Below are 13162 nucleotides of genomic sequence, written 5' to 3'. Positions count from 1 at the left end.
ACCTGTTGAAGTGGCTTCAGCCAACTGCGAACGGGCGCGCGAGTTCATCCCCGACTGCTCAGCCAATCGGAAGGCTCCGCTGCTCAGTGCCGGCCCCTGCACGTGCCGGGCTGGCCCCGCCCCCCACCGGGTCCCGCTCGGGGCAGCCCCGGCCGGGAGCGGGGCCAGGATAGAGCGCTGATCCTTCTCCTTCTCGGCCTCCTTCTCCTTCTTCTCCTTCTGCCCGCGGCGATGCTGCGGCTTCTCCTGGTTCTCCCGCTCCTCGGCGCGGCCGGCGCCCTGCCTGCCCCTCCCCGCCTCCGCAGGGGCGCCGCGCCGGCAGCTGGACCATACCTGACGCGCTACCTGAGCCAGCCGGTACCTGGGAGCCGGGGGCGGGCGGGAGAGGGTTTTCGTGGGCATGCGGATGGCATTGTCCACTGTCACTAGCCTCACTTGAGCCACAGGCGGGACAGGACTATCCGCAGGTTTCTGAGTGTATTGGAACACTCCATTACTAATTATTTATGAAAAAACAGTCAGTGCTCAGTCGCTTTGGTAAAATGCTCCAAGCCTTGAATATTCCCTTTAAAATTGCAACTATTTAAAGTGTTAGGTAGTCTGCTCTCTTGCGTGTCTATACACTGTATCCTGACCGCGGGGTCCGTATTCCAGCACATCCTGCTCGGCAGCGAGGGGCCGGGGACCGCGGCTGTGCCCTGGTGATGTTTGCAAACGTCAGCTGTGTGATTTATTTTGTTTTCTTTATCACAGAATGGTTCGGGTTGGAAGGAACCTTAAAGATCATGTAGTTCTAACCCTTCTCCCAGCCCTGGGCAGGGACACCTTTCACTAGATGAAATATGGAAGAGATTTCTGTTACTAACCTGATCTTTGTCATCCTGTCTTCTCACAATTTGTTCACAAAATCCATAGCTCACGGACAGAACACAGGGCTCTGCAACTGGCTTCAAGTGTTGGTGTGGTTTCCTTGGGTAAGACTTGGAGCCCTGCTTGGTCATAGGTTTTCACAAAAACAGTCAACAGATCCTTTGATGTGTTGACGCAGATCTCTGTTGTCACCTCTGCTGTACCTGGTTTTCACGGAGGAGGTAATGGTTCCTTGTACTGCGAGGTACAGTAAGGGAAGAGGATGTTTTTCTAGTATTCTCTTGATTTGTTTAGAATCAGGCTTGTAGCGTGCATCTAAATTTCATGCTCTGGTCTACATAGGGAGTGGTGGGAAGGAGGTGTTTAATTCACAGGCATGGAATCATTTGTTAACCCAGCACTACCATGTTCGCCACTAACCATGTCTCTAAGTGCCACGTCTACACTCCTTTAAACACCTCTAGGGTGGTTGATTCAACCACTTCCCTGTGCGCCCTGTTCCAATGCTTGATAACTGTGTCAGTGAATAATTTTTTGTTAATACCTTACGTAAACCTCTGCTGGTGCAACTTGTGGCTGGGCATCTTGGGTGATATGTGGATTGAATATCTCCTATTTCAGCTTTGTAGAAGGTGAACTTAATGATGGAGTGAGCAAGATGGGAAGATTACACTTTCAGAGATAATAGACATGAACAAAACAGAGAACCCTTTTAAGGTTATCCTGAATAGCTATGGAATAATTTGAGAATCAAGGTCCCTGTTATTTGAGATGAGAGATAGATTGGGAACAATTTAAGTGAGAAATCCATCCTTTGAGGTTATAACCTTCTACAGACAGTGTTACTGGCTTTGGAATGCTCCTGTTCCAGTGATCTCCCTGCATAAATCATGGAATTTCTGTCTCTTGAAAACATCTCTATCTAATGCTTACTCAGGTAGTGATTTGAGATTTGTGTCTCTCAATTAACCCTTCTAACAGCACTGAATCTTATTTTTGTAACGTACTGCAAATACCTTCCTCAGCGTGTGGTCAGCCTTGGCCAGGATGTCAATCCTGTAGTGGTGGTGTAACTCTAATTGTTCTGGCACACCGGTTGTTACACATTATTAGCATGGTATCAGTGATTCTAATTCTGTGCTGCAGTCTGAACCGCCCTTTGTCACCATGCTGTGACACCTCTGTCCTCATCTCCTCCCTGGCTTGTGGTGTCACCTGTTTTTTCTCCTCAGCTCTCGACAGAGACAACCTATGTGCCTTCCAGTCACCAGCAAAGTGGCAGAGGGGCTGTGTAGCTGAGATATGTGGATTTTGGGACATAGGTAGGTGTGGAGAGAAGGGAGGAAAGTGCCACAGTAACATGGTGTTGTAAAGTTGATGCCACACGCTGTTCCCTTCAGTCTCTTCCTTGTTCTCTTCCTTTCATGCTTCAAGCAAAATCATGTCAGCTGAGAGTGGCTACTGCGGAAAAGAGGAAGCCTATGTGCAGGCCTTGACATCCTTGTTGTCCTTGTCAGAAAACTTACTAGTATTGTTGAACAGGATGGGAGGTGTGTATATGTTAATGTATTTTTCATATTCACCAAAGATTTGATTGCTGCTGCCTGGCACTTGGAAGATACAGGGGTAGCGTGAGAGGTCTGATCACACAGGGGGTGTAAGACTACTCTTTATCAGTAACATAGTGTGGAGAGCTGATAGGCATTCTCTCCTTATGAAATATGCACTGAAAGCTGCTGTCTGGGAATTTGTAATTACATTGTTATTCTATAGTGGAACATAAATACTATGATTAACATGTTAAATAGGGGTGGTGATACTTTGCCACCTCTCAGGATTGTTGAGGTTTAATTATTTATATTATATTTACTTAGAGCTCATGAATGAATCATTTGCTTGTGTTCCATGCTGCTAAGTCTTTCTTCTTAGCTAAGCATCCTGTTTTGATTCTTGTTTCTCTCTGATGGTTTACATTATAAGTTGAAATAATTTATATAAAACCATCCAATATAAAAAATACTTTATAGTGTGGCAAAATGTTATGCTCACAAAGGAAACATTTTTATACCTATTTATATTAAAAATATACTTAAATAGAGTCTTTAAATATTTTATATTTCTACAAAAGAAAGCGTTAAAAGTCTAAACAGATTCTGTGCATGAATTTTGTTGCTTAAAAAGTTACCTCCTGAGCACTGTGAACAATTTATTAATGTTGCACATTGGAGAACTGAGGCTGAGAATTTTCATGTGCAGTTCCAACCTCTAAATGGAGCTTCTTGGCATGAAGGGCTGTAGACCTGTAGCATTGCTTGAGGGTCAGCTTTTACTGAGAATCAATGATATTTAAGTCTACTTTTATAAAAATGGAGAAATAACATGGTCAGAATTCAGCTCAATGCTGATTTGCATTGAACTTCCTCCTGTTTACAGTTTTAAGTGTCAGACATCCCTGATGACGGGGCTAAAAGTCTAGAATATTGAGAAATAGGTCAAGCAATGCCTGCGTCTGTGATGAGTGCCTTTGCTTGCTTGCTGGCCTGTCTGTCCTTAACAACCCTTATCAGTACATGGCCCTTGAAGCAGAAACTCTGCAATGACCCTCATCTTTACATCAACAAATTGTATCTATATTGGGAATGTTGATATTGGTCTCTTTTTGAGTGCTGAAGTACTAGTGTGACTTCTGCATGCAAGTCTATTCTCACTTCCACTTTGGTATTTTGCTTGCTTGCTAAAAGATTGCTTGTGATTTGTGTGTTAAATTAATTCATCCAAAACTGAGCTTTACAGAGAGCATAGGAAGTATAGAGCTGCAGAAAGACCACTACAGTCTGGATGGTTTCTTTGTAAGCAGCTGTGTCTGTGACCATGGTTCAAATTTATTGGAAGGATTTGATCCAAGAGCCATCTACTTCTCTTTACCCAAGTAGAAATAATCTTAGAGCATACTGGGGAGGGTCTTGAGTCAGGCAGCTGCTCTGACCTTTGGGTGGCCTTGTTTTGTACTTCTGTATCGCTGCCTTTAGCACAAATACCAGTGTTAAAAAAACCATAGCCTGAGAGCTTGTGGTGGTTTATGTGTGGTACCGCTGAGAGAATGAAGCCTTAAATTTCCTGATATTTGAAGGCTTCTCTGATCAACTGTCATCTTAGAAAAGAGAGTGGATGAGGTATCTCTTCACTCAATTTGATAATTGATGGCTGCATGAGCCTTAATGTGCTCTTAGACCCTTCACCCCAATCACACTTTGTAAGCACACACTTTGCTTTGTGAATTTGTCTAAGAACCAATGTAACAAGTACAAAGTAATTTTTGTTCAGCAACTTAGTGAGCCTGGTCCTTTAATCAGATTGAATTTATACATGTCAATTGTGTCATCCTTTCCAAAAGAAGAGTTCTGATTGCATTTAATAACCTCCTATATTTCACACCTATGTCAGTATTTCATAGCTTAGTCAATTCACATGCAAGGCTTTGTGCTCTGAAATGCATCTACGCTTCATATTGTGTGTACATAAAAGGAAGCTACCTTGAAGCTTCAAAGTAATGAAGTTGAAAAAGTAATGCAATTTGATCCTTTCTGGCTATATCAGGAGTCTTTAATACCCTATTTTGTGTTACAGGCTGAAGTTCTGAAGCATAGAAAATGAAAGTTTTGATTGAAAATGCGAAAATTAAAACACAAGTTTCAAGCTAGAAAAGAATTTGAGGACTACAAAGGGGAAGATATTCTTTTTTCAGACAGGATTCTTTCTATTTTACAGAAGGAACCAATTAAAAGGAAGTGCATGAATAAAAGAATTTTCCCGCTCTAACTAGAAATAAGTACTACATCAAAAATCAATTTGATGTCTTAATTTGTCAAATTAATCAAAACTAAGGGTGCAGTTTTTCTCTTAAAAAAAATGTTCCATCTCTTGTACTCACAAGAAAAAAATTTGTGTTTATGGAACAACATATCCTTCATTCAACTGAGCATTTTTCAGTATTTGAAATTTTCACTGTCGTTGGTAAAAGTGGCACTAAAAACGTGTATACAACAGTTATATATAAATGGTTTTTTTAAAGTTAAGGGAGTAGTTTTCAACCACAGGTCTAAAACTTGCTTAAAAAGGTATTGAGACAGATTGAGGTTATCATTTTTAATTGTGGTTAGCAGCTCTTTTAGCATCTTATTGTGACTCAGGTTGGTGTCTCAGAATAGTAACAGATGTCGGGAATGGTTAAGATGGGTTTGTTTTTCATGCCTGGCACCATAACATAATAGCGCTTTTGACTTCTGGTGAAGGAAAAAACAAAGTGCTTTTTACAGAGCCCCTTGGTACCAATTAAAAGTTATGCTGGTGTTTAGAGAAGAAGTGATGCTGATGTTTGTCTCTGAGGTGAATTACTCGGAATATATGTTTTAATCATCAAGCAGTACAAGAGTACTTGGCAGCTCTTACTCTGTGATATCATAGCGTGATTTAAAACAGGAGCTATAAGCTATAAACCAGGTCCATAAGCAGAAACAATAGCTCTTATTCAGTGCACAGGAAAACAGGGAAGTACTTGTTAAAGCTTGTCAGTGAATTTTTATTTTTATGCACTACTTATCTGTGGGGTCACAATGCAGACATCAGCTTCTCAAATTAAGCAGGAAACAATTTCCTCACTACTTGCAGCCTCTTCCTTCAAGTGAGCAGTTAATACTAGTGACTACAAAAAACATCAGTGATCACTACTCTCCCTCTGAAATTGAGCATTTCTTATCGCACTAGCTTTAATCATTAAAAGCTGTAATAGTCCACTGAAAGATTTCTGGTAGACTGTCTAGATTACAGAAAGTCTAAAGAACAAAACAATAAGCAGAACTGCATATGACTGAAGTAGCAAGCTGTTTATAAGCCAGATGTGCATGAGAACTCCTGTTAACTTCATTGAATTTGGACTTGTACCAGGAGCTTCTGGAAGTTGAAGTAAAGTCTTAAGAGCTGATTTTTTTTTTTTTTTCTTGAAGAGGGGACTGAGTGGGGATATATGGAGGAAAATGAAGTAAAATATATAATGAAGGAAAATGGAACTTGATGCTAATGAGTTCTGTATCTGTTTCTTCATCTGACTTTGAGGAGATCAAGACCAGCCATCAGCATAATAAATTGTGGTAGACCACACAGATAATTTGTAGCATTAGGCCAATTTGGTTAGAGACCAGGGATCAGACTTGACTATTTCATTTTAAGCCTTCAAAAACTGAAGAAATAGCTTGATTTATTTAATCAATTCTGGAATATTTGGATTTTATATCTAAAGTAGTGAAACTTATAAGAAATTTAATGGGGTAAACCAGGCTGTACTCAGTCATCTTACGAATATTCTGTGAAAATGGTTAATTTCTTTGTTTTCCAGGCATGTGAATTCAGAGAATTAAATACAGATAGAAGAATGGGCATTGCATTTCTTTTCAACACAGTCAGTAGATACTCCTTGCCTGTGGCGTAGGGGGATAATTTTCTTTTTTATTTTAAATTTTTAGTTGCTGTCTCCTGTGCTTTAGTTCAGCTCTAGCATGCATGTGTAGTATTTTCTGACACTCAGTGCTGTTATAGTGCTACTGCCAAGTGGCATTAGTGGTCAGTTGTGCTGTGGTGTGGTTGTTGTTCTCTAAACGAACATAGTGAGCAAAGAACAAAACTTCTGATACTTGTGGGCTGTTATTTCTAACTTCAAGTCGATGTAAGAGCTTTTTCCATTATTCACTCCTACAGTGAAGATACAGAGTTTATGTAAAAGTTCACCCTTGTGTCAGGCTTAAAGCCAGAGTGATTATGTGAAGGTTATCTGGAAAAGGTGTTTGTAGAGTAAAATTTGAGAAGTGTCTCTTTCCTGAAGAGAAGAGGGTTCACTGAAAATCCTACCGCCATGGGATAGTAGGGAGATATGATACTGTGTGATGTCTTCTCCCTCTGACTGCTGATTCAGACACACGTAGTGGCGCATCTGTTTTCATTCCTAGTTCATTTATACTGTTTCCAAACGGAATAAGTTTTTCTGTCATTGTGAAGTAAAAAACCTTTTTAAAAAGCATCCACAAAGGGACTTAGTATGGAAAAAAACCCTGAGAAAACAAACTGACCAAAACCAGTCAGAGGTAGGTTTAGATGGTAGTTGCCACTCAGGAACTTCCTTTCAAGACAACGGGAACAGAAAGTGATGGGCATCAGGCCCCTTGGCTTTGGCTGGGGTCCAAGTCCTGCTAGAGTGAACTAGGGGAAGTGGGTGAAAGCAAAACTAGCATGAACAAAACATTTGATGTGTTCCTGAAAGCAACAGCTTGCTTTGCCCTGCTGTGGGACTCCCTGAAAACGAAGTCTTCCATAAAAGCTGTTCAGAACCACTTGCTGCTCTGGAAGTGCTGGCTTTTCTGTGGTGCTTCCTACACAGTGATAAATGGCTGGCCACCTACAAGTGTGCAGTTTTCAGTCCTGCGAGTCAGTGCTAATGGGGAGGGGAATGTAGAGTTTCCTAGACTCTAAGCAGGAGCTTCTGTTCTATAAGATGAAGGAAAATGGCTTTTAGCAATGTCCGTGGAATTCTTCAGAGTTTGTTCTGAACAGGGTAGTTTGTAACAAAATGCTCATGTTTTTTAAGTGGAAAAAGGAAAGTAGAAATGGAAATAAAAAAAAGCTTTTGGGATGAAAATCTGAGTGCTTCTGTTTAGATGAGAAAACTGTTGCTTTGCTATGAGAAGAAAAGCATCTGTGATCTGGCTTGATTCTGGGTGCTAACTACACTGGTATGAAGACTTTTCATTTATTCATATGTTTGCTAGAGCTTTTCAGCCTCTGGAGAACTTTTCTAATGGTTATGACAATAGATCTAGATGTTTCTGTTGTAAAGTAGAGCAATTTCTCTGTAGAAAAACTTTTCACTTGTGAGGAGCTGTGGGTGTTATTTCCCTGAATGCTGCTGATTCCCTCGTCATCCTGTCTACCAACATCTCACAGCCCTGAAAGCAGAAGCTGTTCTTCAGTGTTCAGATATGTTGCAAGCTTGCCAAAGCAGAAGTTGCTATGTGGTATTTTTGCTGTTGCATCAGGGCTGTATGAGTAATTGCTGCTTTGATGCTTTGTTTTCTGAAATTTTCCCCCCCACCTCACCTTGATGCTCATCAGAATTGGTGGCTTTTAAATACATGATTCACAGTGGCACGTGTAAAATACATAACCTTTTAATAGTGATAAATTGCCATCCCTGCGCTGACCTTTTGTAATTTTGTCCATGCTTTGCCAAATTAGAAGACAGAAGACTACCTGGATGGATGACAGGACAGTTTACCTGGTTGCTTTTACTGTCTGTCTCTTCTTCCTTGGATCCTTTGTCTTCTTGTAGGACTAGCTGTAGAAAAAAATAAAAATAATAGTAGTTGAACTAAGGTGGGGAGAATTATTAAGTTGTAGTTCTGAAACCCTGGGAAGTAAAACAATTGCAGCCTGAATTAAACCTTTTAAAAATATTTGACAAAGTAGAAAGTTCTAGCCCTTTTGGGGCTAGGGATACAGGTGGTTTAAATATGTAATTTCACTAAATAAAAAATATTATCTTTAATCTGAAATGCTTTTATTCTCCTTGTCTTTGTTAAAAAAAAAAAGAATTGAGGAAGCCTTTCAGATGAAAACTGTGTTGATCAGAGAAGATGAAACTTTGTAAAGTCTTTTGTTTAAACAGTTAGTCCTCCTCAAAACTTGAGGACACTCCTAGCAAAACTGGAATGTTTTAATGCTGCTTCGTCTGTGACATATTGAAGCTTCATGTCCAGTTTTTTCCTCTCCTCTGAAGTTAATCCTCCAAACGTGATGGATTTGTAATTCAATCTGGAAGGCACATGGAAAAAATTAGTGGCCTTTGCCTGTTAGGGGTGTGAGAGACCTTGCACAGGGGTAACTTTGTTCTTGCTGGTGCTTTTTTCAGCCTTGCAAATTATTGCACCTTGGATAATACAGCTCTGACCTGGTTGTTCCCTATGCCTTGCCCCATCCCATGTCCTGTGGAAGAATTTCACCAGGATAATAATGCCTTGAATGGAAGCATCAATGGTGTGAACATCTGGAGTGTTTATTGCTATAATAATTTGTTACAGATTTATGTAGCTGGTGAATTCTGAGTGGCACAAGGCCCTCCATTGCTTGGAGAAGAACCAGGGGAATGTGTGGTTAGGGAGTGTCAGTAGTAAAGCTGATTGAAGAGATTCCTGCCATCTTCTGCTTTGGTTACCAACCCATTCTCCCACTTGGAGCTCTGTGACTCTCAAGTCTGGGACAGAAAATGCTGGGATGCCCTGTGGGACCTGTCCTTTCAGCTGGAGGTGTTTTAACAGGGAATAGCATCCTCACTGTGACTGCTGGGGGATTTTACATATAAGTAATTAAAGCCTAAATTTATTTATGGACTTCATTTTTACATGGTAAGCAGAATCTGGAGATTCAATTGCAGCATAAACATACTAATGGTTTGTGGAAGTTGAAACTAATTTGTTTGTGTTCTCATTAGCTGCTCAGGTTTCCGACATAAAAATAACCTTTTATCATGTACTGTTTGTTTCTAACAAGGGCTGACCTGAGTACCCTGGGGCTTTCCTGCGGCATATCCTGTAGCTGTTTAAATGTTCTTTGGTCTTTTCAAGTGCCTGTCCAAACTGTGTGACTCAGGGCAGGGGTAGAGTTCCTGTTGGAAGCTTTCCTTGTCAGTGTGTTTTAATCACTGAAGAGATAAATGAGTGCTAAAAATCAGACTACCTTAAATGGCATCCCAAGAGCAGGTGATGTGGCTTCTGTAGCATAAGAGAACCTTCAGTAAGATACATGAAGTGTAGAATCATGGACTTATTTAGGTTGGAAAAGGCCTTTAAGAACATCAAGCCCAAATGTAAACATAACGCTGCCAAGTTCATCACTAAACCATGTGTCTAGTCAAAGGCCAGTGTGTTCTCAAGGACAATGTTGGAATGATATACATCCTTCTGTTACTAGGATCCTAAGCCTGCATTTGCTTTGGGGGGCATATTTGGCTGAAAGCTGATTCCAGTCATGGAAAACTTGGTGACAGTTGCTCTAGACCATCTCAATAGTTGAATAGAAGTTGGAAACAATTAATAGGCAAAAAGCATATATATTGTTGTCTGTATGTTTTGGTAAATGTGACGGATTAACAAATAAATCTGGTAAGCAAAACCTCTGTATTATGGGGCATGTGGAAAATGACAATGACATAAAGTCAGTCTTGGCTTGATGAGTGTACTCTTTGCTGGGTAGAAAATTGGCTGGATCACTAAGCCCAGAGAGTGGTGGTGAATGGAGGTAAATCCAGCTGCTGGCCAGTTCCAAGTGAGGTTCCCCAGGGCTCAGCACTGGGACCAGTTCTGTTTAATATCTTTATCAACGATCTGATGATGGGATTGAGGGCACCATCAGTCAACTTGCACATCACACAAAGTTGGCATAGAGTGTTGATCTACTGGAGGGCAGGAAGGCTCTGCAGAGGGATCTGTACAGGCTGGGTTAATGATCTGAGGCCAATTGTATGAAGTCCAACAAGGCAGAATGCCAGGTACACTTGGGTCACAACAACCCCATGCATCGCTACAGACTTGGGGAAGAATGGCTGGAAAGCTGCCCAGGGTTAAAGGACTTGGGAGTGTTGGTCAACAGCAGCTGACCATGATCCAGCAGTGTGCCCAGGTGACCAAGAAGGCCCAGTGGCATCCTGACTTGTATCAGAACTAGCGTGGCAACAGGACCAGGGCAATGATTGTCCCCCTGTACTCAGCACCGGTGAGGCTGCTTGTCGAGTCCTGTGTTCAATTCTGGGCCCCTCAGTAAACAAAAGCCACTGAGGTGCTGAAGCGTGTCCAGAGAAAGGCAATGGAGCTGATGAAGGGTCTGGAACACAAATCCTATGAGGAGCGATTGAGGGAGCTTGGCTTATTTAGCCTGGAGAAAAGGAGACTCTTGAATATGATGTTATGCAAAGATGACAAGGCAATCCCTGGCCTCATGAAGTTAAAATTTGGATGGAGGAAGCAAAGATTATAAGAGGAAACAAAATTAATAGGGCCAGCTGACTGAACTGTGGTCTCACAGCCTGACAGGAGTAAAAGCAGGAATCGAAACACATCAGTGAAATCCCAAGGAGATTAGGACATCTATTCATTAGGACACTGCTATTCATGCAGGAGGATATCCTCAGACTATCCTGTATCTTCCTGTCCCCAGGAAATAATTCAGACAGGATGAGCACTCAGAACAACTCCATGAACATGTGGAGAGTGAAGCATGACTCTTAAAATCCCCTGGCTTCTCACCAGTAAAACAACTGGCTTGATTTCACAGGGAATATCCAATTTGGGAAAATAAAGCTGTCACACAGAGGATTGAAATTCAAGGCATGACAGAAAGGCTTTCAGGTGCTCACAGTCTTGCCAGAAACTCAAAAGCATAAAACCATCAGGTGCTGATTTACCATCTCAAATGATATCAAATGCTTTTGGTTAGAAACTGCCCTGTGAATTATAGTCTTTTTTGGTAAAGGCTTGGCTTTGCTTCCCTGTCTCTGTAATCACTGATGACCTTAGGTGCTGCTGAGAAGGAAGTGGGTTTTAGCCCACATGTCCTGTTTTGTCTTTGTACTCTACTCATTGCTATAGCTCCTGAATACTTCCATAAGTCCATTAAACAGGCTAACATCTGTACAATAACATCTGCTGTGCCTTTTTTGTCTCTTCCCCAGGGGAAATGTGGGGCAGAGTGGCTTGTTCTATTTTAAATGGACTTCCAAAAAAAAAACAAAAAAGCACATTAAAAAAGCCCCACTCTGAGATAAGTCCTCTTTGAGAGCTTAACAAAAGCATGTGAGAAGTGTGCACTTATAAGGTAAAGAGATAGAAATGTGCTGTATATTTCAAACAGCAAGGTGGGTTTTGGCCCTTCCTTCCAGTATGAGTTTGTTCAATAATCCAGTCTAGAGAAGGTTCTTTCTCCTGAGCTGAGTTGCTCTTCTCTGTAGAAAGTTTCTCTGAGCTAAAGGATCGAAGCTGCTGACTTGAGCCTTCAGTCTGGAGCTCTGATTAGCCTTGTGGACAGAATGCCCTGTGCTGCCTACTGCTGTTTGAAATCCAACAGTGGGAGTGCAGTTTCCAGCTGCTGTGCTGTGGGTAGTGGCTGCAGTCTTCCACCAGAGCAATCTGCCTCTCAAATTTTCTCAAAGACAGTGCAGGAAAATACAAGGCTTTCTTAATCAAACAGTGTTCACAAAGGTTTTTGTATGTGTAACTGAAACTTTATTCGCTTTCCTATCCTGCCTGCCTCATCTGAGGAGAGTTTCTCTTAAACTTATTAATAATTTACCACTTTCAGAGCTTCTTTTTCTAATTTTATCCTTCCTTTTGTTAGTATCAGAATGACTGTTTCTGTGTCAGTAGATCATATTTTCATTTGTAAAACATTGCTGTTGCACCACAGGTGATGACTGTGTTCTTAGTTCTAGCCAAACTTGCTAGGTAGTCACATGTATAGAAACTTAAAACTTTTGGCTGAGTGACTGTTTTGGGTTAATCCTAGAGTAGTTTAGCTTTGGAAGGGAACTTTGCATGTCATCTCATCGAACCTCCCACTCAAACCAGGGCCAATTTCAGAGTTGTATTAGGTTGTTGTGGACCTTGTACTGACATCCTGACCATAGTTGTAATTATGAAGATTGTATTTAGAAAAACCATATATATGCTAGTTTATCATTATCATTGTTTTAACCAGCAGTTAAGGTATTGTACTAAACCACTTTTTTCTTTTGCTTTGTGGTCTGTTCTAATTAAGTCTGGTTGCAAAAGTCATTGCCTTTATCTTGCTCATTTTGAATAAGTGTGTGTGTATGGGGAAAACCTTTCTGGTTCAGCTTTTTAATGAAATCTGACTTAAGGAGGAAAAAAAAGAGCCAAAAAACTATCTAGTTGGTTTGTATTGTACAGTATACTTCACGCAGTTACTGGGGTTTATTTCCTGTTTGTATACCTGTTCGATAAAGAATGGTGAAAGTAAGCTCTTGTTTGAATGAGACCCAAAAGCTCCTGTGTGCACCTCTGCATCTCACTTTGGCTACACCACAGCTCCATCTGCTGTTCCTGAACTACAGCTTTCCCTGCGTGTCCAAACCTTTCACTTCAAGATTTGATATTGATTCTTGTGCCTCTTCCCTCTGACTTGGCACATTTTCACACTGTTTTTACTCTTGTGAGGAGATACTCCTTGGGGACAGCTC

The 13162-nt window shown here is 41.2% G+C and overlaps 1 protein-coding gene and 1 long non-coding RNA gene across 3 annotated transcripts in view; both read left to right on the top strand.

Moving 5' to 3' along the window:
- Window positions 1–99: 99 nt before the first annotated feature.
- PRCP (prolylcarboxypeptidase) overlaps window positions 100–13162 on the top strand; it is a 41313-nt gene continuing 28250 nt past the window's right edge. For both annotated transcript variants that reach the window (XM_017819732.1, XM_017819733.1), the window contains exon 1: window positions 100–357. In XM_017819732.1, the coding sequence (XP_017675221.1) occupies window positions 232–357 (126 nt within the window). In that variant the 5' untranslated portion in view covers window positions 100–231. The remainder of the gene's footprint in view (window positions 358–13162) is intronic.
- LOC108499638 lies at window positions 2110–4592 on the top strand. Its single transcript, XR_001875611.1, has 3 exons — window positions 2110–2192; window positions 2271–2420; window positions 4498–4592. It is a non-coding gene; the product is annotated as an uncharacterized LOC108499638 (long non-coding RNA).

This window comes from Lepidothrix coronata, unplaced genomic scaffold, assembly GCF_001604755.1.
Source record: "Lepidothrix coronata isolate B3197 unplaced genomic scaffold, Lepidothrix_coronata-1.0 Scaffold76, whole genome shotgun sequence".
NCBI classification, from domain to species: domain Eukaryota; kingdom Metazoa; phylum Chordata; class Aves; order Passeriformes; family Pipridae; genus Lepidothrix; species Lepidothrix coronata.
Note: the sequence above shows the minus strand (reverse complement) of the source record. Positions and strands in the feature narration are given on the sequence as shown.